Source organism: Tyto alba, unplaced genomic scaffold, assembly GCF_018691265.1.
Source record: "Tyto alba isolate M040663 unplaced genomic scaffold, T.alba_DEE_v4.0 Super-Scaffold_23, whole genome shotgun sequence".
NCBI lineage: Eukaryota > Metazoa > Chordata > Aves > Strigiformes > Tytonidae > Tyto > Tyto alba.
In genome coordinates, this window is record NW_024881297.1 from 28,542,280 (window position 1) to 28,567,436 (window position 25,157).

General features: G+C 42.6%; 3 protein-coding genes across 4 annotated transcripts; 2 read left to right on the plus strand and 1 right to left on the minus strand.

The window, feature by feature from the left end:
* Nucleotides 1-70: 70 nt before the first annotated feature.
* METTL7A (methyltransferase like 7A) lies at nt 71-2,793 on the plus strand. Its single transcript, XM_009974755.3, has 2 exons — nt 71-949; nt 1,884-2,793. Exons 1-2 carry the CDS (start codon nt 446-448, stop codon nt 2,118-2,120), a joined length of 741 nt encoding a protein of 246 aa, XP_009973057.2. The 5' UTR covers nt 71-445; the 3' UTR covers nt 2,121-2,793.
* Nucleotides 2,794-2,900: 107 nt separating this feature from the next.
* On the plus strand, nt 2,901-9,901 carry TMPRSS12 (transmembrane serine protease 12). Its single transcript, XM_042796753.1, has 5 exons — nt 2,901-3,042; nt 3,528-3,726; nt 5,238-5,509; nt 6,289-6,431; nt 7,463-9,901. Exons 1-5 carry the CDS (start codon nt 2,925-2,927, stop codon nt 7,697-7,699), a joined length of 969 nt encoding a protein of 322 aa, XP_042652687.1. The 5' UTR covers nt 2,901-2,924; the 3' UTR covers nt 7,700-9,901.
* On the minus strand, nt 8,362-24,100 carry ATF1 (activating transcription factor 1). 2 transcript variants are annotated; one of them, XM_032996420.2, is made up of 8 exons: nt 23,874-24,100; nt 18,832-18,948; nt 16,749-16,877; nt 14,879-14,976; nt 13,161-13,291; nt 12,031-12,210; nt 11,769-11,928; nt 8,362-11,365 (listed from the first exon to the last, which is right to left on the minus strand). In XM_032996420.2, exons 2-8 carry the CDS (start codon nt 18,940-18,942, stop codon nt 11,221-11,223), a joined length of 954 nt encoding a protein of 317 aa, XP_032852311.1. In that variant the 5' UTR covers nt 18,943-18,948; nt 23,874-24,100; the 3' UTR covers nt 8,362-11,220. The 2 variants fall into 2 exon arrangements, with proteins under 2 accessions (XP_032852311.1, XP_032852312.1); XM_032996421.2 differs by lacking the exons at nt 18,832-18,948; nt 23,874-24,100 and adding an exon at nt 18,660-18,678.
* Between the last annotated feature and the right edge of the window lie 1,057 nt (nt 24,101-25,157).

The window sequence follows — 25,157 nt, forward strand, 5'->3', positions numbered from 1 at the left end:
TCCTACAGCAAATGCAGAGTTCAAATCAAGTTCCCTCAGCTCACTAAGGACAACATACGGTTCTTTTAAGAAATATGACCTGTGACTGGACACCACGTATTTGCTGAACACCAAATTAGGGCAACTCATGACATTTTGCCAGCGGTTCCATAGAAAGTTGTACCGCCCAGTTTGTGCCGATTACGTAACAGACTGGCAGCTCCTGTTCTGCCAGAGCTGGGACGCCACAGCAACTGTTTGGTATGCAGTCCTGCTTTTCCCTTCCTTGCCTGTGACCAGACTTGGAACTCAGCTTTAGAGAAAAGTCTACGCGATCAATCCAAGGAGCTGAATATACTTCAAGAGGAACACGACAAGTACATGAATGCAGCGTCTGAATTTCAAGCGCTCTAATACACAGAAGAACTAGTTTTGCTCAGTGCAGATCCTCTGCTCCACGCTGGAAATGACGGAGGCCAGCATCCTCTTCTTCCGTGCCTGCCTCGCTCTGCTTGCCATGCCTGTCTACCTACTGTCGTTGCTGGGCATGTGGGAGCCTTTCTGTAAAAAGGTATTTTTTCCTTTCTTCTTAGAGAATTTTTCTACAATTTATGAAAGGAAAACAAAGAAGCAGAAGCAGGAGCTATTTCGTAATCTACCTGACTTTGCAAGCCCTTCTGGAGAGCTGAAGCTGCTGGAGATCGGGACTGGCTGTGGTACCAACTTCCAGTTCTACCCACCAGGCTGCAAAGTCACGTGCACTGACATAAACCCCAACTTCCAGCAAGGCCTTGAGAGAAGCATGAACAAGAACCAGCACATCCACTACGAGCGTTTCCTAGTAACTGCAGGAGAAGACCTGCACCAGGTGCCCAGCGGTTCCGTGGATGCTGTCATCTGCACCCTGGTCCTCTGCTCTGTGCACAACGTGAACAACACCCTGAAGGAAGCACTGCGAGTGCTCAGACCAGTGAGTATCTGAGTAAAAAGTTTTGTTATTACCTTTATCATCTATTCCAGGGGCACTGCACCAAAAGAAAAGAAAAAAAAAAAAAGGAAAAAAATAATTGGTTTTGAGCTGCCAAACCAGACCCAGTTTACTTCACTACCACCTCTATGCATTGCTAACTAGTGCAAAGCAGTGGCAATGTTAACGGTCAGTCTGTCCTAGTCTTAAAAATAAAACCCTAAAAGTAACAGCCTGCTATCTAGAACTGCCACTAAATTTGCAAGTAATTATGGTATATTATTTAAAGCAGAACTAGTTCCTGTAGTGTTCTCCCTCCCCACACACGCCAGATTTTCTTTGGGTGGGAAGCTTTCTGATCGAGACTGAAAGTCTGCATTTTAAATAAACTGCTTTAGCCTCTTAGATGTGGGGCTGATCTACCTGTATAACTAACAGTTTAATTAAATGCCTTCATTCCCTATAGTGTACTAATCAAGCTAAAGATTGAAAAAACCTGTTTTGTTGGGGTATTTTTGCAACAGACTTTCAGCCTTTAAAATGGCATTTTCAAGACGATCCTCTGGGTTGTCAAAGACTGAGGAATTTGAGCAGGTTTTATGCATTTCTCTTGGTTTCCTTTGAAAAAAATGACATGCTAGCAACCGTAACTGAAACAAAAAGACAACAAACCTTTGCTATAATAAAAGAGGGATCAAACAAGTACATCCTTCACGCTTTCTGAATAGTCATTTTGAATCTCTGCAAATTTCCTGCTTACATTAATTCCAACTGACACCAGAAAAGCAAAAAGCAGGCAGGCAAGGGGAGAATACTGATGAGCGAGCAGACTGCACATGCACTGGTGGGTATTTGTGAGGAGGTGGGATGGAGGGAGAAGTTTGGCCTAACCCCAGCACCCGCTGCGGCTCTGTAAGCAGATTTTGTTTTCCCCCAGGGAGGCGCTTTCTATTTCCTAGAGCACGTGGCCGCCGATCATTCCAGCTGGACGTATTTTTGGCAGCAGGTCTGCTATCCGACTTGGAAACTCGTCTTTGATGGATGCTGCCTAACGAGAGAGATATGGAAGAATCTGGAACAGGCCAGCTTCTCGGAGCTGAACTTACAGCACATCAGCGTGGCGCTGCCCTGGATGCCCATTCAGCCTCACATCATGGGGTACGCTGTGAAGTAACTCACCCCGCTCTGCCAGGCCTTCTCCCCTGCCCCTCCCCGAAACTCTTTGGTATAATAAACGCAAACAACACTGCACAGGCTAATCCAGATGTCTAAAGCTAGTTAATACTGCGAAAGACTTTAACTTTTGGATTCAAGCGCCAGAGGAGCGCTTTTCCAAACCTCTCTGAAGCTGTCGCGCGGCTGACTATGCCTTGCCAGACCCCAGCACAGCCCATGGAGGATGCCAGGAGGAGACTGCAGAATGCAAACCAGCCCAGCAGGGAGGAAAAAATGGCAAAGCAGGAACTTAAGGGAACTTCTGCCTACGTCTGGGTGGCTCTGGGACAGGATTCCTTCAGGTGTTTCCCACGCTGGGCAGCCCGGGCTCCGTGAGGCATTGCGCACTGCTCCCCTCTCCCCACGCTCCGCCAGAGCCGTTCCCGTTCAGCCTCACAGAACGAGCAGTCAGATGCAAAACCTCCACAGCCCGTTTGGCTCAGCCGCGCGTTAATTACCTACAAAAATCCGGGGGGGGGGGGTGCAAGGGGAAGAGCAGGCACGCACCCCGCCTCCCCACATAGCGCTCACCAAAGCCTCCCGGTCGCTTGGCTGCCCGCCCGCCCGCCCCTGCGCCGTCACCGGTTCTAACGCTGTTCGCCACCGGAGCATTAAAAAGATTCGTGTTTAAACGTTACGCGCTCGGGAAGTTTCTTCGCGCGGTGCCGCGGCCCCGGCGGGACCCGCCGCCGCCGCCGCCGCCTCAGCGGCCGTTGGCAGCGCCCCCGCGCGCCGGCCGCCATTTTGTCCCCCTCGACGGAGGATGCGGCGGGGGCGGCCCGCGCCGGCCCTGGGGCTGCTGCTGCCGCTCCTGGCGAGCTCCCTGCCCGGGGTGGCGACCCCCCTGCCCGGGGTGGCGACCCCGAGGGCTTTCCCTGAGGGTACCGGGGCTGTGCCGGAGCAGCGGGGGTGGGGAAGGGCCGGGGCGGGCAGTTGAAGGGCGTGAGAAGGCTGGGCCGGGGGAGGTGGGGGGGGGGGGGCCAGGCTGTGGTGGCCCACAGCTCCCCACAGACGCCTGGAAGAACTTAATCGACACCTAAATCTGATGAATTCGTACCGCAGCAGCGGCTGGAGCCCGCTTACCCTCCACGTGCACAATAAACCCCTAGCCAAGAAGCAGAAGTGTGAGCAGACGAGATGCACACATTTCATACGATCCAAGAAAACAGCCCCAGGATCTCCCGGAGCTGGGCTCCAGCTGCAACGGTCCTGCAGCAAGTAATGCTTGTAGATTAAAAAAAAAAAACAAAAAAAACCCAAAAAAGCAACAAAATGAAACAAAACCCCAATTCCCAAAATGCCGCTAGTGCACCATAAGCTCCGTTTTTTACCTTTGGAGGGCATAACGGACTGTTCTGTTTTGCAGAGTGCGGGCAACGGCCGCTCTTAGACAACGTCTCGGGATCGCGGATCGTAGGCGGACACGACGCCCGGATCGGAGCGTGGCCGTGGTCGGTTAGCCTCCAGATTCACCGAGCTGGGGGACAATTTGCGCACGTTTGCGGCGGAGTTCTAATTAATGCGAATTCAATACTCACCGCTGGCCACTGCGTTATAGGAAGGAAGTACGTATTCCTGCCAATACCCCTTTGTATTAACTAGGAGGAGGGTGGATCAGCAAAGCGGCGCCTGTGGTGCCTCTGAACAAAAGGCAAATCCAGGGGCCATGCCCGGCCCGAGCTCTCAGAGTGGGGAATCCATCTGCAGACCCAAACCGTGCAACTCCAGTTTAGCCAGGAGGGACTGACTGGTCGTGGCTCTAAGGACCAGACTGTCCCCTTTGTCATGGGCGGCTGTGGTGAGGGCTGCCAGCCCAGCACGGGATGCCAAGTTACATCTTTATAAACCAATATCAAGATGTCTTGGGTACGTGCTCCTGGCTGGGCGCAGAACAACCTTCGTTATTTTTAATAAAGAGTTCTTTGTTTCTCATCTAGGTGACATTTTTGTTATGTTGGGGGGCTTTTTTTTTTTTTTTTTTTCACGGAGCTCTAATTTTTCTGGTTAATAGATTTTGCTAAACTAGCAAAGCTCACTGTAAAAATAAAAAATTGCAATATTTCAATCAGAAACATTGGCATTCATTAGTTTTAACACTACTTCCATTTTTCCTGTTTAACAGAACCAACACTTTGGCACCTAACTACTATTTTTTTTTTTTTTTTTGACAATGTGGTAATAACACTCCTCAGAACAGACCCTTTGATCGTATTTAAAGCAATTCTGCTGCGTTTCAGCTATATCATCACTGTTGTCTTTTCTGTAGTTTAATACAGTAGCAGAAGCTGCATGCTAGTTCATGCAAGTTCATATTGACTGTGTTGATATAACTATGACCTGAGGGAAACAGAACTGTAAAAAACACTGAACTTGGGAATTTTATTATTTATCAGGACTTTGTTAGATCAGCTCCTTGTTTCTTTAAATGCACTTTAACAAACAATTTAGAGAGGCACTATATCGCAAAGAATCAATTTTTATCTTACACTCTGGAGAATTTTGGAGGTTAATCTGAATTTTATAGCCTGCCCTTTGCTCATCACAGGCCAAATTAAATTCCCACTTAATATCAGTAAAGACTTTTTTCAACATACTTGAACAGAAATTAGATCTGAATGACTCCAGTCCTATTTCTAAATTTAATATTCATTATTTGTAACTTCTAGTTAATGGATTTCCCAAATCTACAAGCACAATCTGTACAAGCACAGTCTTCATAAGCACTGTGGGTATAAACCTACATTCTTTCTGCAAAATAAATCCATGTTTTTATCTTTTTCAAAAGAGTATCTCCCGGGTGGCCTCTGCTGAGATGGGGTGGGAAGCAAACTCTGAGTACCAGCTTAAATCATTAATCTGACTTTGCCTTAACAGCCATAACCAGTATTAGGCAAACTGAGTTTGAAAACAGAGAGAATGGTAATTAGGCGAATATGTTCCAGAAAATATTTACTACAGAATTTTCAATGTATATTCCTGAAGGTGTGTAAGCCAACAGTAAAACAATAGGTTAAAGCAATGCCCTCAAGAAACGTATTTACATTAACAAAATTGTAAAAAATACGTTCTCTCTTAGGGACCCATATTCCTGGAGAGCTGTTTTGGGTGTGCATAACCTTTGGCAACACGGTGAACACACAGCAAAAAGGAATATTAGAAGCATCACTGTGCACCCAGAATTCCAGACAGAAACATTTGAAAATGATATTGCATTATTTGAACTCGATTCTGCAGTACGCTACAGTGACTATATTCAGCCTATCTGCCTTCCCCCTCCACACCTGTACCGGTACATTGACAATGAAACAGAATGCTTTATCAGTGGCTGGGGACGTACAGCAGAAAAAGGTAAAGATTTGTTTGCTTGTTGATCAACTTGTAAGCTACATAATATCAGGTTCCAGTCCCTCAAACTCACTGAGAGAGAACTGAATTTGTTCAGGTTATAGTCTCATCATACAATATCATTAAGTCCTCCTGCAACTGAGTATCTGCTTTCAGTGTTTTTTCCACTGCAAGCAGATTAGCGCTACATGGATGTAACCAAGGGCATAAATTTTCTAGCCTTTCTTCCAAGTATAACATGTAAAAAGGAAAATAAACCAGCCTGACTTTCAGATTCATGGTACAGCTGCTCAGTGTTGTCTGCTAGAAATAGCTTTTCTTATTGAAACAATTCTGATGCCGTGCATTGTGAACTTTGGGGTCCCCATGTATTTTATGAGTGGCTGCACTGCCTCAAGTTCTGTCGTTAATCACCATGAGCACAAACTCGATATGATGGCAGTTGGCGGGGTGCATCTTTCTGGTGTGGAAATTTCAAAGAGCTGGGGAGCATATAAGCTTGTTTGGTATGTCACCTCTGACATTTTGAGCAAGGCTAACGTGCAGTATTGTTGTTTCTTCGGAATAAGAATTGCAAAAACTACATCAAATCCAAATCTACAGATCCTTAATCCACTTAAGTTTAAATCCATTAGAAGATGCACAATCTACATTATGGGTATGTCTAAACACATACAGAAACATGCTTAAGCTAGCTAAACAGGAAAAAAAGAGCACAGTAAGAGCTGCTAAGCACAACAGCATAAATATTTTACCTTTCTATATGCTGTCTTCCATTAAAGGTCAAACTTCATCTGTGTTAAAAGAAGCACAAGTGGACATCATTCCTTCTAGTGTCTGTAATGATTCTGATGCGTACGGAGGTCTGATCAACAACAACATGATTTGTGCTGGCTCTCACTCAGGAGGCACCGATACCTGCCAGGTAAGAAGGAGCCCTGCCCGGCTGGAACCCCCCAAGCCAGAGTCCCAGGGGCATCATGACCACCAGCATTTGTAGCATAATTAAAACGGCACAAGTACTAAACAGAAAACATGTCAAACTGCAAAAGAAGCATCGTAAATGGAGAGGCGAGATGGTGATTCCGAAGAAAAAACACACCTCAAAAACATACACAAGGAGTTCAGCAGACAAGTTAACAAAGTGAAAGGATAAAGAACACAAACATATTTATACAACACTCGCCACAAAGATGCCAGGAAGTTATATATTACACAACCACAGGTATGGATACACACAGGTATCACTGTACACGCAGTGCCTGTGAAGCACACCAGCATCCTGCCTGTCTTTATGGTTCTGAAAGGGAGCCGCAGCATTGGAAAGTGATACGGTTCAGTGATATGGCAAGACTTGCATTGAAATGCTGAGCGATCAGCATCTCCTTCTCAGAAAGGACAATTCTCAGGTCAAGAGCACTAGTATGCAAAAGCTGGGGCACCAGTTGTGATGCGGAGACATGTATAATTAAAACCCATAACATATTCATCAGTACTTTGTCTGATACACTTCCTGCTTTCCTCAGCAGTTTTCCTTTAAGTGATGTGGCAAAGATTGAGGGTTGTGTATTTGTTACCGTGTTTCCTGGTACTTGCACAGGGAGTGCACAATATATTCACGTATTAACTGACGAGCGAGAAAGTTTAGGGAGATGATCCTTAGAACAAAAAGGTGCAGAAAGAAAAACAACAACAGAACTTTAGTTAAAGACATGGAAACTGATGCAGGCACGGTGTTCTAGGCAAGGCAGCATCAACCAGCATCACCAGATTTTATCTTAATTTGTCTATGTACTATTATCTATGCATTACTGTCATTATTACTGTCCAGTTAACTTAGCTGATTTAAAAAAAGGTTTTTTTTTTTAAAAAAAGTGGATGCATTACTGACTTAATTCTACGTTGTTTCCTAGAAAGGAATATATGCTACTAGTGTTTCATATTGTTTATTTATAGGGAGACAGCGGTGGACCTTTAGCGTGCTATCACTCTAGTACCAGCACATCCTATCTCATCGGGATTGCTAGCTTTGGAACTGGCTGTGGCCGACCAAAGCTGCCTGGGATCTATGTCCGTTTATCGCAATACAGAGGATGGATAAAATCTCAACTTCTGTTGAGTAACGAGGCTGTGAATCCCGTGAGCGTTGGACTTACCGTCTTTCTGACTGTGATACGTACGGTACTTGCGTAGACTTGCTAAAGGGACAAACCATCGTGTCATCATCGGAGAGGTTTGGTCTCTCTGTTAAAACTTTGAAAAGAGAGCTAACTCCTGTTTCAGAATAAATCTAAGAGCCAAAGGAGATGCATGTATTTTTTAGAAGTCTTGTTTGCAATTGCATTATCTTTTTTATTTTCTGCCTTTGATATCCATACTACCAGTAGAAGAAATGATAACAACCTTGACCTTAGTAATGAAACTGAATATAGAAATGTTACCAACTGAAAACACTTTTTTCCCCACCCTATTTCTACGCCTTCCAGCTATGGGGAGCTTAGGTACTACCGCGAGTTGGTAGATGGCAAAGATACTCCCTCTGCTGGGTGAGTACCAGCAGAACACAAAATGTCTTTCGTTAACTGACTCAGCTCAATCAAAACTAAAAATGAAAAAAAAAAAAAAAACCAACCCAAACCAAAACCAACTGCAAAAATATACAAGGGATTCTTCACTTATTATTTTTAGTGACGACTAAAATCCATGCACAAATAACTTAGTACTTTGACTGCTGTGGCTCGATACAATATTTATTTGTGGCCACTGTGAAAGACCTGATACCATACAACGTATGCACATTTGGTCAGAATCACTGCAGTACTATGTTAATTAAAAATAAAGAAAGAACATCAGAATTGTATTTTGGCGACTTTATTTACCAAGGTCGAAATTTGCAACCATCTAATTGTTTCAACAAATATTTACAATTCATAGAAAGCATGTACTTTTGTTTGGAAATAACCAGCAGAACAGTATTAGGTACTATATCTCTTACTCTCAGGATATAGATTTATACTCTCTTACAATCTAGATTTTGAAGTAAATCCAAAATAAGTACTTCATGATAAGTGATTACTTAAAGAGCAAACTCATGTTACTGTTTAATATTTCCATGATGAAAAATAAGCTGCTCTTTCCAAAACACTATTTTAAGAGGATAAAAATTTACTAACCTTATGTCTGGCAGCACTACATTTGTTTCACTTGCTGAATACAGAAAGAGTTGGCCACCATTTTTTTACAGTCTTAACACTTGATAGCTTTTTTTCATTATTATTCCGTATTACAAAAGAAGGTAAAGGAACAACAGCACACAGCGAGGATCAAAATACCATACAGAGGAATTACCAAATTAGTTTCAGTACTGTAGGTCAAACCCTCTTAAACATATGCCAAATAGCGTACGCACACCTGATGGGAGACAGCGGCAAGGTCCAATTCTCTGAGGTGCTAAGCACGTTCCAAGGTGTTCTTTTTCCTGAAATTCCACTAACAGAAACAGGTGGCACCAAGCACCTCTTCTGGAGCAGTTCCCAAATGCAATGCCTTTCTCAACCTTGCTTGTTATTTTTGACGTGCAACAAAAGCACTCTTTTTTGACATGATCGCGACCAGAAACGTATATTCCAGTTTGGCCTAAAGGAAACGTATTGTGGATCACGTCCGTAACAATCATATACTTAGAAACTTCTGAAAAAAAATGTGTTTTTATAGCCCGCTAACAGTGTGATTGTGGAATGCAGTCTTTCTCATACCATTTGCAAGGAGCTCTGCTTGCTAAGTCCATTAATTCAAAAATGAGTAAAATAAAAAAATACTGACTGACCATATGATAAGCGTTACACATCTAGGGAGTGAGTACATCTCTTAATTTCATTCAGATCTGAGCTAGCACAACACACACACGGAGCTCTAACACCTTTTTAATAGCATAGTCCATAGTGCAATTCCCGCTGACATAACTGGAAGCAGGATTCAATCCTAACTATGGAAAATAGTGTATTTATTATTCATGCAATAAGCACTGCATACACATTTTTCTATTTCACAGAATCACAGAATGGTTGCGGTTGGACGGGACCTCGGGAGGTCACCTTGTCCCAGCCCTGCTCAAGCAGGGTCACCCAGAGCAGGCTTGCCCAGGACCACGGCCAGACGGCTTTTGAGTATCTCCAAGAATGGAGATTCCACACCCAAAAGAGTCCTGATCATGTCAAATGTTTAATTTTTCACCTGAAACAAATTAAAATCATACAAACTAGAATCTCTGATAGCAATCAGATCTAATGTGCAGATATTATCAACTGCGGGGAATAAAAAGCCCTGATCTTTTTTTTTTTTTTTCTTTTTTCCCAATACTCTTTAGGATCCATTTTTTTTTTTGCAAGTTGCCTACAGACATACAAAATTAATTCAAATATCTCCTACACCAAAGAGGATCTCATTTGACTTTGTACTATCCATAAAAATATATGCTTGAAAATCTGGTTCACAAAATATTTCATTTGTTTACTAAAATGAAATATATAAACTGTCAAAATACGTATATAAACTCAATTTCAGAATTTGTAAAGATCACAATTTAGCTACAAAATATACCAACCATCTACCTGTTTTCAATAGAATATTTTCTTACAAAGATACCATTACTTTGCAAAATATCGCCTACCTTACAAAATTAGTCCAGAAATTTTGCACTACTTTCAGCATATAAACCATATATTAGAACCTCATTAACCCTTTGGTATATATCTTCAATTTTTTATCATTAATCTTCTATTTGGTTTAATTGTTCCAAAGCACAGTAGAATCTCCAGACAGAATAAGCAATGCATGTTTAATTGTATATATAATCAGCACACAATTTATTTTTCAATTATAGATGTTTATCATGCCCAGCAACTAAGAACAAACTATTGTGAAATCATTCTTCAGAAACCTTTGTTCACCAGTACTTGTTCTACCACACTGTACTTGAAAATAATTGGATGTGTTGAATTCTTTTAAGAAAAGTCAACACCTTATTTCATGTGCCTCAGACATTTTCAGGACTAGGCCTCTCTGCTTTCTGCAGATCCTTTCCAAATTTGATAAACACAGCAAACACTGAAAAAAAAAAAAACCAACCCAACTTTTTAAACTGTCAGCTGAGAAAGAGTAAACATAATTTATACCTCTAGCAAAGTATTAGCCTTTTTTATCATCTGCACCTGTAAATAACAACTTACAGGTTAAAATAAAAATATTTACATACAAATAACTGAAAGAAAAAGTAAGGATTGAAAAAGAGTAAGAAATCAAAACGTATACTGGTTATAAATGTTACTAATAATGTCAACTATGGCAAGGATTCCATTTCGTCCACATTTTAACTGTAACCAAATATTGCCTCCGTTACAAGAGGTATTTGTAGAAATTTTCAAAGAAATTCTAATCACCTGCCTTGTAAAACGTGACTGTCCTTTTATTGTAGATGCAATCTTGACTTTATAAAGTTTCCAGTTGTGCCAGCAGGAATTTTGGTGAGGTTTTCTTGTTTCCTTTTTGTACTTTGTCACCAACATGTTGTAAATAAAATCTATATAGTCTTTAAGTTGTGAAATCTAGGTAGAAAAGTTTCATTTTTGACCTTTCATCTAGTTTAAAAAAATTCAGTATAAAAAAAAATTCTCCTCTGAAATTTCAACAGTCCACAAAGGTTTTACCTTCTTTTTCTACACACTTTTATGACAGTAAAGATCTTTCAAAGTTTTTAGCTCTTCAATTAGAGTTTTGTTCTGATTTTCCAGGACTGCAACTCGATTTTCCAGACATTTAACATACTCTTTCTTCTTTCGACGGCACTCTCGAGCAGCTTCTCTGCAACAGAAAAGCAGAAGTAATTGTTTTAGATCTGAGATGTGTCTATTTTATGAACGTTCTGATACTGAACAATGCCAGGGGAGAGAGCTGGCACTGCAATTGTGAACAGAACAGACTGAAAAGTACACAACAATAGGTGGAGAGCATGAAATTTAGCCATATCTGGTAACACACATGGTAGTCGATCTGCAGGGAAAAAACAATTTGTTTTCTCCAAATTGTGTGAGGCAGAAAACACAGCATATTTTGGTCAGAATTTCCAATGGTGTTAGTCGCCGGACGCAGCACACCATACAGATGGCACAGTCGGTAAAGTTAGCTCGCAAGACTCGTAATTTGTCCTTTGAAAATATATTTCAGCACATTAACGCATCAGAGCAGCTCATGTGCACTTCCATACCTGTTCTTCATCAGCCTTATTTCTCGTTTCAACTGCGGATCATCTGTCTTACTTGTCTGTGATGTCAGAGTGACAGGAGATGTCATCACCACCGTCTGAGGAAGGGACGTGGTAGTTGGCGTGGTGCGGATCTGGTAAGTCTGCATGTCTCCCGACGCAGCTGGTGCGATAACAGCGTAAGACATCAAAATGTGCTAGCGTTAGAAAGTTACACGTGCGTTAGCGACGGGTATTTCTAACCGTTTCCAGAAGGCCTACTCACTCTGCACTACCACCTGGTTGCTGGGTACGAGTATCTGTTGACCATCTGACGTCTGTGCGTACTGCAGTATTGTTGTCCCAGGCTGAGTACCACCGGCGTTTGTCATCGTTAGTGTCTGCAGACCTTGCACACCATCTGTACCCGGGCTGGCCAGCTGTAATCCGTTTGCAGCAATGGCAACTGAAAAGAAAAAGGAACATGCACAACCATATTTGTAGCTGTAACGTACAGACAAAGGTCAAGCTGTAGGCTGTACATCTATTCCCACTGCTGAAAACTGCTGCCAGTTTCGAAAGGCTTTTTTCTTGCATCACTTTCAACTATCAGGTCTTGCTGCTGGTTCCTACTGATCGTACGGGGTGTAGGTGGTGAGGTGTGGGCAGTCGGGGAGCCGCAGGGGTGGCCCCTCACTGTGAGGAGGTCTGGGACTGCCCCGGGCCAGACACCAGCTCTGCTGTGGAAATGTACTGAAGAAAGGGCAAAAATCCCAACAGGCAAAGGAGTGGGGGGGAAGTGAGAAACAGCAGTATGAGCACCCAGCTTGAGGGGAGAGGGGAGTAGGGGAGTAGGGGAGTAGGGGAGAGGGGAGAGGGGAGAGGGGAGAGGGGAGAGGGGAGAGGGGAGAGGGGAGAGGGGAGAGGGGAGAGGGGAGAGGGGAGAGGGGGTGCTCCAGGCGCTGCAGCAGGCTGCTTTTTGGTTCACAAGCACAATGAATAGTAGGTGATAAAATCAAAGGAATAAATCCCTTTTTTTTTTTTTTTTTTTTTTACTAACTCCCTGATACTGCAGGAACACTTTTTGGTGTGGCCCTGGTATTTGTAATGGTGCCTTCACACTGATCTTACATTTTGGACTAAATCTAACACTGCTATGTATTGCACAACAACATCCTTTGAATGTCTTGTCTTAATAGGCAACAATTAAGATAATGAAGCATTGAGTTTATCTGGAGTCTTTACATACCAGCCTATTTCCACGTAACAACAGTATTAACTTTATTGACTGTTAGATAAATAACCAAACCTGTTGAATTTCATCTTAGACAAATATATAACAAAAAGAAAATCTGTATTTTGAGGCAAACTAAATAAAAAATGTGTCCAGTGAGGCAGATATTTTGTATAACGTACTGTACTGTCCAGTGCTTGTCTGGTAGATAGGCGTGGGAACGGACATAGATGTAACAGTGGAGACACCAGGACTCTCTTCATCTCCCTTTCTATCACGTGTATCTTCAGAAGAAAGATCTTTCAGAATTTTTCTATTAAAAAAAAAAATGTTTATCAGCTCTAATAGTAGGCAAAACCTATAAGTTACCGCAAGAACAGCTACAAACTACTATCCTTAATTTTGTATTACAGAAATAAACACTAAGATTTTAATGTATAACAGCTTTTGGAAATAACAAAATTTTGTATGAGGTGACTGCCTCAAACTCTTTCTGTAATTACACTTCTGTAGTTTAAATAATCTAGTTTTTTATTTAAATATTTGCATAATTTTATGAGCTAAGAGCAATTCAAGTCATCTACTGATTTATAAAGTATGTGCATGTGCAAATCAGCAGAAATTCCAGATTTTCAATTATTATCCTCTAAAAGTCTTACATGTTTGGACTGGCAAGCCAGCAATGAAAACCTGCATCATTTATAGTAGATTCCAGTAACCTCCAGAAAAGCAGTGCGTCGAAAACTAACACTGCGGCTGCATCATTTCGTTTCAGTAAAAGCTGCATCAGAGTTTCCATCATAAACATTTTCCAGGGATGCGTAACTGGCCTATTAAGAGATTTTTTTGATTTACAACTTCATCCTCTAATTCACTCACGAACAGGCCTTGCATATCCAATTAAAACCAGTTTGCTCTGTCTGTGTCAGAATAAACTGAAAAGGACTAGATTACTATGGAAGAGTTGAAAAATTAGATCTTTTGCTCTTTCAGTACACAGCAAGACTTTACATTTCTTCTCTGCATTTAATTTAGCTCTCGCACAGCTTCACAAACAGCCCATATCCTACGTAACAATACCCTCTGAAAACAGACACATTTCTATATAAAGAGCCTCCAATGGAAGCGTGAATTTTATACATCATACCCCAGGGCCAAATGATGAATTAATGGCAGTTAAATGAAGAGCAAAGCAGAACTGACAACTCCTGATCCCAAACCCACACGGCTAAACAGATCTCCCACAGAAGCTCTGCTTACAGCTTGTATTTTCCTATCCTGGCTACTTTAACTGAAGATTCAGAATTGCTCTTTTCCATCACCGTTTTTGACTGTGTGCAAAACAATAAAATTCCTTCTAAATTATTTTTTCTGGTACGTAGTTCAAGATGAGATAAAGCTGTCAGAAAGTACTAAGAAGAGCGGATAAGACATTCAAAAAATGAAAAGCAGTGGCAGAAGCAGGAACAGTAATTACAGATAGGAGAATCAGGTAGGTTCATAAATTGTCTTTTAAAATTTTCAGAACATTATTGTAAAAAATACTCAACTTTGCGTTAAGTTTCTAATGACTATTATTTGAAAAGTTAAGATGTGGCATTTGACTGCACTCCTCATTTCAGTAAAATGACAGAACTGAGTAAAATTACAGTTGATAAACCATTTTCCCTACACCACGTCATGTTGAACTAAGAGCTGGAGATGAGCTTAAGTCAAAGTTTGCTTGTAGGAAATAATAGCTAATATGGCATCCTCAAAATGTTTACTCCGTGAACAGATCCAATGCATGTTTCAAGAGAAAGAAAACAATTTAGAGGTTGACAGGATATATGAAGCTACTGAAAGAAGTTGCTATTTTGGTTTCCAATAAAAATACAAATTTATTACATGTGGTACTTACCGGTAAGACGGACGACGAGCTAAGATGCCTCGAGCTTTCTGTGAAGAGCCTATGCTATCTGATGAATCCTGAGAATCTTCACTCTCAGACAAAGATACCTAAAAAACACATTCCACGTGGTTATCCGGTACACTTCAGAAGAAATACCCAAAAGAGATTATATATTTTAATTGTATATGAGCTAAAGCCACACAAAAACTAAACAAATGCAAAAAAGAAAAGCTCGAGAGATTCTCCCAAACTGTTTATCACATTAAAAGCTGAAAAACACCCAGAATCTGAAAGCTAGCTGTTCTAGCTGGATTCAACTGCAGGATTAATCAATACAAAATTTTTAAAACAGCAGTGTGGAGAAATACAAATGGTTTATTCTTTTAATTAAAATCTTACAGGCCTAACTATCTTAATAGCTGATGTGGTCTGAAAAGGTGAGCCACTCCCACACATAAATCTGTCTAAGGAGCTGGTGGGAAAGAAAACAGGAATGCCACTTATGTACAAACATGTAAAATACTTGAAATCTTCTACGTAGACAGCCGTGTATTTTGTTGGTCAGAATATAAGAGTCAAATGAAAAGAATATTTAAGGCAGCAGCATATCAGGGAATAAATAAGCAAAGTATTATCTATAAATTTCTCTTTATTCCACTGTGTCCTCGTCTCATTGGCAAGTGTTATTTTTTTTTCTCTGATGCTCCTTATTAAATACAAGCCTGCAAAGCATTTATTTGTACTTATCTGTGTGCCAGCAACAAAAAGTCAAGTAGAATGCATGCAGCTCTGGGGAAAGCATTTCTCACTTAACTGCTGCTACAGGGACTAAAAGAGCAGCCTACTATCAACAGTTTCAAAAAACCTGCTCACATATTACTTTTTTTCCCGCCTTTGAGCAACAAGGCCACAATGTTCACAAATTACAGAAAAAAAATGGAAAAAATAGTCAGTGGAGATCCTGCAACTAGAACACAGTGATAGGAAAGGGATTTGTGGAGACTCAAGTAACCACAACCTACTAGAACAGATGCCTAACTGTTTTCAGCAAAGCGAAACGTGTTTTCTTTTCCATGATCTGATGTTACAGGAACAATGGCAGCTGAAAATGCATTACAGGTTTACTTTTCATGGTTTATCAATTTGACGTCGTATGAATAGATAAGCACAGTACAAAGGATCAGTCACAAATTAATGGGTTTTAGCACAGCTCCTGCAGTCATTCGGCTGAGCAGTGCAGTTCCTGCCCAGTGCCCTGCTGCCCAGAGGGCTCTCTGCAGCCAAGACCTGACTGAAGTAGTAACAGACCCGCCTGTAAACTCCCCCCGGCACCTCTCTGAAGTGGCTTGTACAAAAATCACATGGCAAATGAGGAAGAGACGTAAGCAGAATACTTAGGTACCACAGAAACGGAGCTACAGCACGTGAGGTGAGCAATCAACAGTTCACCCACCATCAGTCAGGTCTACCTTTTCCAAACACACACTTTTCTTCACTGGGTTATTCTACACTCTCCTTATCTGGGTACTAAAGCACGTTGGTTGCATGTCTGTTAAGAGCACCACATAAAGAATTGTGTTCTGCTTTGTTTTTTGTTTGGTTTTGCCTTTTTTTTTTTTTTTTTTTTTTTTTTTTAATAAAGGGAAGCAATATCAAATAGTTTAATTTAAAGACAAAAGGCAACTTCAGGCAATAAATCATTTCAAGGTTAAATCATCATTAAGAATGGTGTATCCCCAAAATACTGTCCCTGAATTGCTTGCTATCTCTTACAGCAGGGCCAGAAAGGCTGCACTGAGGCAGAGTCAGCTGAGTCAGACAAGTCTTTGCAAGTCTTTTCACATCCATAAATCGGTTATTTAAGACATTCTGCAGTTACCTGCACTGTTTGCACCTGAGGTGAGTGGATTACGGAAGAGGACTGAGCTGTCTGGATGACTCCCTGGACCTGGACTTGTTCTCCAGGCAGCTGAACAACTGTCAGGGGAGCAGGACCTCTGAGAGACATCTACAACAAATCAAAGAGTCATTAACAGAAGCGTCTGTTCCACAGTGTTCAGAAAATCTACATCCGTGTAGGAAAACTAGTGAAGAACATACATTAGCAAAAGCTTCTTTTAAGTCTAATTAAGTCACAGAAGGTATCCTTTAAAGAGGCACATTTTTGAGATAGGTATCTGCATACAAAAAAGGCTGCAACAGTTACTTATTTGCCTTAGGTTAGGGGGGAAATCAAATATGTAGCATTATGTGCAAACGATTAAAATGCTGCAACTTAAGTACATGCAGTTCTAAATGAACCACAAAACAGCAGACTTCTTCAGAATCAATCGCTAAGCGAGCATGACTGCTTTCATGGAACTCCTTCCACATGCACAGATAAAGCCCCACATTTGCGGCAGTTTATTTTTTAAAGGTTTGAATTCATTTTAAGAGTGTACTGGACTTTGATAAGCAGAAATAAAAGTGCCTAATAAGTAGCCTTAATTCTCACTAAAGTTAACAGGCGCTTAGGGCACTAAAATCTGAATCAAGACGAAATGATCAACAAGCCTGAGGGCTTAGGACGGATCAGACTAACAGTACTAGAGTAATGCGGAAGGCAGCATGAATAATGTACATATTTGGTGTTCTTGGATTATTTTTTTTTTTTAAGCAACCAGTATGAGGCTATGGTTCAAAGATTTCACAAAGAAGAAATCACAAGAGTTAAGTATAGCAAAAGCTGACAATCTGCTTTGAAAGTTCAAGGCACAAAAGCTGTGTGAAAGACACCAGACCAGAAAGGAAACTCAAGGAGATGAGGTACGCAAGCTCTGCACAGGGAGAAGAACAAAGAGCAGATTTTTCCAAGTAAAAATTACGGCATCTGTTCTTTCATGTTTTAAAGTTATCAATTTCAATAAATGTTGTAGCTGAAATCTAGGTTTAATTGGCAAAAAAGTCAATTACCACTGCTACTCCTATATAAAATACTCTATACATTCTAACGGATTTGTATTTTTGATGCTGAACTCACATGAGCCTGTACACTTAAAAACTGATTAAAGTTATACACGCAGATGCATAAGTAAATAACCAGTTTCCTCACAAAATTTCTTCACTATTTTTATTCATCTGGAATATATGGAAAGATGAAGGGATCATTAAAACTCATACAGCCAACTTTTCGTTTAATACTACTTTTGTATCGTACATCATCATATTAAGTTACAATGGCAACCTCATATAAAAACAGATCAGACAACCAGCCTGTAAACAAGAACAGGATGCTTGCTGATACTCTATCCTGTCTTTGCCTCACGCAGTTATCTAAATTTTGCATCAAAATTGAAATCGCCTCCACAGGGTGAGCAGTGGACGAGCTGCAAAACGTCGCTGTTTCACAGGACAGGCTGCGCAGCGGGGTGGGGGGAGCCCCTCCAGGTGCAGAAAGTTGAATCATGAGGAATTCAGGTTAAAACCTTTGAAAGCGATGTTACCTTGTAGTAAGCATGTCACATTTCCAACTTCATATGATTTATTACATTAAAAACATTCATGCTGGGCTAAAATCCAAGTGTTTCCATGGTGCTGAGCACCCAGGATTGCCATTACTACAAAAGGAGCTGTAAATGCTTTTTCTGGAAAAAAAAAAAAAATGAAAATGAGGCCCTCAATTAATTACTAAGCAGCTCCTGTATGTCAGGTTGATGACGACTTCTAAGGACATACAATCTAACAAAAATGCTGGGCTGCATTTTTGCATTGTATGAGCACAAAAATTAACACTGGTCTTTCGAATACAAGCCATTTTATTAACTTTGTGTCATCCATCAACAAACAAGTACATTTTTCTCAACGGTCTTTTGTTTTTTCTTCTCTGTGTGTTTCTACAACTCAAGAATTAATATAGTTTGTAGTACATAAAAAATGGCTCTTAACTACCTCAAATGTTTGCTGAGATTTGGCCCAGGCTTTACCTGTTGAGCAATATGAGAGAGCTGAGCTGCCTGTAGTGTTGTACCTTGTACAGCTGTTGTTTGTGAAGGCGTCACTGAACTGTTACTGCTGCTCTTGTGCACCTCTTCCATAATCAGCTACAAGAAAAGTAACGAGTTAAATTCAGTTAATGATAAATTTGAACAGCAGATAGGTGCCCAACTTCCACTGATACCTCATAGAATCTCAGTGTATAAAGCTTTTAGTCTTATTTGGACAATTTGAATCAGTTCTTTGTCCTTCGAGGTCGCTTTCTGGAATAGCACAGCATCTTTTGTCACCCAGCACTGTTAGGCCTTCTCACGGGAACAGGAGGGGAAGGACACGGTGGGAGCCCGGCCACCGCCTCGCCCGGGGCTTCGGCAGCACGAACCCCCGTTTCGGGATGGGAGACACGTCCCGTTTCGCCTGACACCGCCTGCGCTCCAGCCGTCTGTCAGCACTGGCTCAGACCTACCCCCTGCTGAAGTTTACTGACAAACCTATTTACTGAATTTCCTGGGTTTTTTCATAATAATACACAAAGTCAAGTCATGAGCTCTAGGAAGAAAACCAAGACAAAGCGTTTATACTAAAGAATATCTTGCTCTAAGTAAAATAATATTGCAAAATAATTTACTCAAGTTACCAGCCAAACCTATTTTAAAACATCTGAAGGTATATAAAAACAAAACAGGGATTCAAAATCAAAGTAGAGAGAACACCGTTTTGAATTTTAAACCCTGCAAAAGTCACTCCGTCTCCATATAACAGTCAGCAACACTTCGCTCATTTCTAAGATTTTTATATGTAACTGTTCAACGTCTTGACAGCATCCCCCCTCCAATATTGGGGGATTTAGTGATGTAAAAATGCATGCTTTTAGGTGGGGTGAGTGGGTGGACCAGCCTAGAGCATTAAAAGATGATCGGTGAGTGTTAAACATTTTGTCACAGAAGGTTTGAAACTGTTGAAAGGACAGTTGCTATGAGACTGGAAATTACATTTCTTTCTGTGGAAATGTGAGTCATTGATTTTTCCCTACTGAGATAAACCACAGCTCTTGCAGCCTGACGTATACTTAGAGGGTAAAAAGTCAATGTACACCAAGACCAGAATCTTGTTCCTGCAATCCATACTCATCTGAGGAGTCCCACTGCTCAAATAAGTTACTAAAACAGGACTTTGTGGAGAGAAAACTGATGGTTGGGCGATACATGAAACCATATCCTTCACAGCGGGGAACAACCGTTCTTCAACACACGATACAGCTTCCCAACATTCTTACGACTATAAACATAAACCAATTTGTCCATAGTTTAAGCTGAAGCAGCAAAATAAAGGCTTCGCTCTGGAATAAAAAGCTCACGGGAGCCAGGCGGTGCTTCAGCCGTTCCCAGCTTCTGGAAACCTTCAGCTAATCAAAACTATTCCGACTGCCTTTGCCGAGACCCTCGTATCGGGCCGGCTGCCAGCGCGGCGGCGTGCCCCCCCCGGCAGCAGCGTGTCCCCCCTGGCCATGGTGTGTCCCCCCGGCCGGGAGCCGAGGATCGGGGCTGACCCCCTGCTCGCACCCACGAGAAGCCAACCCCGGCGCGGGAGCGCAGCAGCTCAATCCAAACGTTTTCTTTTTTTTTCAGTTGCTACCGCTGCAGAGCTCGCCTGCAAGTTGGAAAAACTGTTTTGGCTTTTTGTTTGTTGTTAAGGAAAAAAAAAAAACAAAAAAACGGAGAACTAAAGTAATTTAAGTATCTTGAAGCTACAAGAAGTGAAGGGCGGAATTAAGGGCAAGCACATCTAAGGGATGCAACTTTGTATACTCCCTAGCACAGTTTTAGCTTTTTATAAAGGAAAATCTTCAATTTGTACCACTGCGAAGGGAGACGTACTAAGTGTCACAAGTAAACAGAGCACTGTCAAACTGAAATCCAGTCAACAGCAAAAATTAAAATAAATTTTCCAGTGCTACAGAAATACCCAATTCATTTCTGTAGTGCTAAACCACATTCTGTCTCCCCCCTCTCTCTCTTACTGTTTTTCTCTGTCTTATTGTCCCATGAAAGACTCACAACAGCAGCAAAACAGACTGCAAGAAACAGTGAAACCAGTAGATGTAAAACCACCCAAAATAAACAAACTGGGGAGAAAGCACAAAGGTTTTTGCTGATCTTTCTCTCATAGGTGTGAGGTCCTACTTACAGGAACAAAAGATGAAGTATTTCCCATTATAAATATGATTTTTCAAGTTGACTTCATCTCTGCTTGCTCTGTAATATTTAACTAAATAGTCATCCAACATCTATCAACTTTAGTAAGATAATATTAATTTTAAAAGATTTAGCAGGTGATTTTAACGAGGTGAAAATTATTACTGCATCTTCCACCCTCCACTGGATAAAGGAGGTGTAGTGCGCTATTTGGCCTTGCATGACTTTCTCACAAGACTCCCATGTCCCTGTTGTCTTAAAACAATCTATTTAGCTGGAAACCAAACAATTTTCCATTGGAATGGCCACCAGTGAACACCTGAAACAGCGATTACCATCTATCAGCTTTTAGAAAGACAGTTCCAATGAAAAACCTCAACCTGCAAGTTCTCAGCTTAGAAAAGAAGTACCAATGACAGAAAATATATCAGGCTTTCAGTTTTTTACACCCCAGTTAAAACTATTTCCAACAACAGAATGCATGTGCAGCTGAAACCAGCTGCACAGTTTGGGGTGAAGGAAGAGTTTTACATGCCACAGAGTAATGACAGGAGGAAATTCATAAAAGCAACACCTGATGATTTATTAGCCAGAAAATAATTACTGTTCCAATCTGTAGGAGAACCATGTTTTTATAATCAGATAAGTAAGGATGATGCTTTTTAGAATAAATACAATGCCTCCACGCAGCTACATCTCAAAAGTAATTCAATTTAAATGGTTCTGCAATAGCAGCATTATGAAGTTTGTTTTGAAGGACTTTTAAACTTCCAAGAATTGGCTCTCTCCAGCCAAAGAAACTCATCTCCCTTTAAATGTTTCAAACACCTTCCTTCCTTTCAAACAGAAATAGGAATGTCCCATTTCACTGTGGTCAAGTTTAATTTCTCATCCCGAAGTTCGTATATATTCTCCTAATACCATGTTCCTTAGTTTGAACCACCACTCAAGAAGCACTAAAAAAACCCACCCCCAAATGACTGAGGAGTATCAATTAAAAAAGAAAAAAATAAACAAACAAGAAACCTCCATTCCCACAACTTTCACTAATGCTGATGAAAAATACCCTAAAATGCTAAAGAGATGGCCCCCTTACAGAGTCCGTGAAGTAACAATCTTCACAAGATTTTTACTTCACTGTCCCATAAACAGGGTACTGCTCCTCTTGTCCTTAGTATTTTCTTTTTGCTTGTTTACAATGCAGATTATCTGAGACAGTGATTGTCTCTAGTTAAATGCTCATAAAATTACTACGATCATGGATTGCCAGCCTCAGATGAAGCTTCAAAGCATAATCAGGAAGCAAAGAATAAGATAATGCAATATAAAAGCTGTACATTAAGGCAAAGGGAAGTGGGCTGTAGTGCGAGAGCACCAAAGGAAGAACCAGGTTCTGTTTTTGCCTTTTTAAATCCAGCAGAGGAAAGGCCTGAATGGTACTTCAGTACTGAAATATTTTAAGAGGCACTTGATTATTTAAAAAAAGAGTTTTTAGTCAGAAATCAAAGAATACTGGACATTGAATTTTATTCTCAAATACTAAGTGACAAGAGTCAGAATACTGACATACAGAAATTACAGAAAGTGATTTAAAACATTTGGTGACATTATACTCAAATAATATGGTGAAATACTGGATTCTTTAATGTCTCAAAACAAGCAAATAAACCGTCTTCACCAGCTACAGCACTTGAAACACTGCTCACTTAACTTCACAGTTAAGACACTTGGACGAAGTTTTTCTTCATCCAGACTGACAGAACCATAGTTTTTTCCAGCAATCAGTGAAAGAGGCAAAGGACAGCACATCCTACCAGTTCATGCCAGAAAGCAAAGGAGGAGATTTGAGTCAATGTACCCAGTTACAGTTTTGGATCCCATTTTACAAACACACACGCAAATACTCCTTGTAACTTCAGGAGTACTTTCCATGTGTTTTCTTCCACTCACCCCCTGCCCCAGTCTTCTCCAGTGAAATGAAGCTTAGTGAGCATTCCCATGACAAGCAGCTTCAGAAAGAAAAGCCTGTTGTCTAAAACCGTATATATTACATTGACATAAGGGATCCTGATAATTGTGAGAGGAAATGATCAGTAAGATCATTTACAAATAATTTGCATCCAGCTGCCTTGAATCAACCAGATACTCATCGCCTTGAGTGTTGGAAGACAGGGCTCACAAACCCGGTACTCAGTCAGAATTAATGGGGAAAAGGTAATTACTGTCACGAAGGGATAATCACTGTTTTTCATCGCTCGGTCTCGGGGGTCTCTGCGCAGGAGACCACCGCTGCCCTGCTACTGAAGACCCGGTCCCCCAGCACTAGGGTCGCTCCCCGGGAGCTCCGCGCCGGAGCCGGGGGGGCCCCTCTCCCCGCCCCCGGCGGCTCCTCCGCGGCCCCGAGGCTCGGGGTGTGGGGGGGAAACCGGCACCCGGAGCGAAGCGGGGGCGCGGGGTGAGCAGCCCCAAGGCCGCCCGGCCAGCGCGGCGCGGCGGGAAGTCTCGGGGGGGGGGGGGGGGGGGAGGCTCAGCAGCGGCCGCCCGGCGGAAAGGGGCGAGGCGGGCCCCGGCTGAGGGCAGCGGCCGCGCCGCGGCTCGGTCCCCGGCCTGTGGCGGGGCTCGGCCGTTCCCTCGAGGCCCGGGAAAGAGCGGGCTGCGGGGAGCGACGGCGCTGGGCGCTGAGGGGAGCGGCGCGGCCTGGCCCAGGCCTGGCTTAGGCCCCGGGGGCGGCGGGAGCGGCCGCGCCGGGCCCGGCGGGGGCGGGGGGGGGGGAAGGGGCGGGCGGGCCGAGGGGGAGGGGGCGGCCTCCCCCGGGCAGCGGCGGCGGCCGCTCTTACCTCAGAGGCCCGCCAGGCCCCGCCGGTGGCCGCGCGTGGGGAGAGCCGCCGCCGCCGCCGCCGCGCCCGTCTCCGCCTCAGGAAACCGGCGCCGGCGGCATCGTAAACACGGCGGGCCCGCGCGGGACGCTCGGGGTGGGCGGGCTGCGACCATAGAGTCCCCGCGGAGGCCTCGCCTAGAAATCCCCACCATAGAGTTCCCGCAGCATCGAGCCTCGGCGGCGGAGGCTAGAGCGTCCGCTCTAAGCACCGCCCCCAGCCGGCGGTTGCCAACCGCGGGTACCATAGAGAGGCGGCGGTAGAGCGGCGCTGCCGGCACCGGGGCGGAAAGGGTGCCCCTGGCGGCCCGCGCAGCGCGCAGGCCGCGGCCTCCCCCCGGCGCTTCTCGCCTCCCAGAAAAAAACACGATTATTTCCTGTAATCCCCAACCAGGACGCGGGTGTACACAGCCACGCGTAAAACAAAGCACTAAACAGTAGGGAAAGTGCAGCGGGGTGGCTTTTACCCCCGGAAAGGGCCTGTTCTGGCCTTACAGAGGAGGGGCACAACGGTCAGTGCATAAGCCTGAGCTGCTTCGCTTTTATTTTTAATCTTTAGAGCAGCTGTATTAGTGAAAAGGAATTTCAGGCATTGCACAGTGACTGCTTTAGGCTAAACAAAGGTCAAACGTGAAGAGAGAGGGGAGGGTTTTGGCTACCATTCCTCACCAGCAGGCAGGAGAGGGCAGATTATTTTTTTCTCTGAATTAAAAGTTTAAAGACTGTAACCAGCAGCAGAGTAATGGGGCGACAACCCCCTCTGGGTCTCACAGCACCATTTAGGATCACAGTAAGGAGATATATTTACCTGGATTTTACATGTTTTACAGGAATCATCAATGCGAATGGAAACCTTTCCCATGAGTTTTAGCAGCTCCTGACTTGTCCTAACACACACTGTAAAAGATTGTATTAGAAGGGGGTTTTATTTAAAGCTTTAGTATAATACACTTTTTTTTTTCCCCTCGCTTCTACATAGAACACAAATTATTTTGTTGGCAGTTTCCAGTGTTTGTTTTATTTTAGTTTTACTTTCCTGAAGCCTCCCTAGCTCTGACTTGGTTTACCAAGCACTTCAGCTTTGTGAAATCAAACTAATCAATGTTAGCAGATGAAGATTCACAGTAAATCCTAAATATGCTTTGTATTCCCCCAGCAATACCTTCCACAGCTACTGCTGAAAAGCTTCACAGCCTCAAGGTTTCTCTTCCTGAGAATTATGCAAAGTTTTACCTTATACAATTAG

Coding starts and splice junctions, on each gene's coding strand:
- ATF1 (XM_032996420.2), bottom strand. CDS start 18,942: ATGGAAGAGGTGCACAAGAGCAGCAGTAACAGTTCAGTGACGCCTTCA. Junction 11,929..12,030: donor CAACCAGGTGGTAGTGCAGA/GTGAGTAGGCCT, acceptor TTATCGCACCAG/CTGCGTCGGGAGACATGCAG. Junction 11,366..11,768: donor ATAAGGCTGATGAAGAACAG/GTATGGAAGTGC, acceptor TTTCTGTTGCAG/AGAAGCTGCTCGAGAGTGCC.
- TMPRSS12 (XM_042796753.1), top strand. CDS start 2,925: ATGCGGCGGGGGCGGCCCGCGCCGGCCCTGGGGCTGCTGCTGCCGCTC. Junction 3,727..5,237: donor CACTGCGTTATAGGAAGGAA/GTACGTATTCCT, acceptor GTTCTCTCTTAG/GGACCCATATTCCTGGAGAG. Junction 6,432..7,462: donor GAGGCACCGATACCTGCCAG/GTAAGAAGGAGC, acceptor GTTTATTTATAG/GGAGACAGCGGTGGACCTTT.
- METTL7A (XM_009974755.3), top strand. CDS start 446: ATGACGGAGGCCAGCATCCTCTTCTTCCGTGCCTGCCTCGCTCTGCTT. Junction 950..1,883: donor CACTGCGAGTGCTCAGACCA/GTGAGTATCTGA, acceptor GTTTTCCCCCAG/GGAGGCGCTTTCTATTTCCT.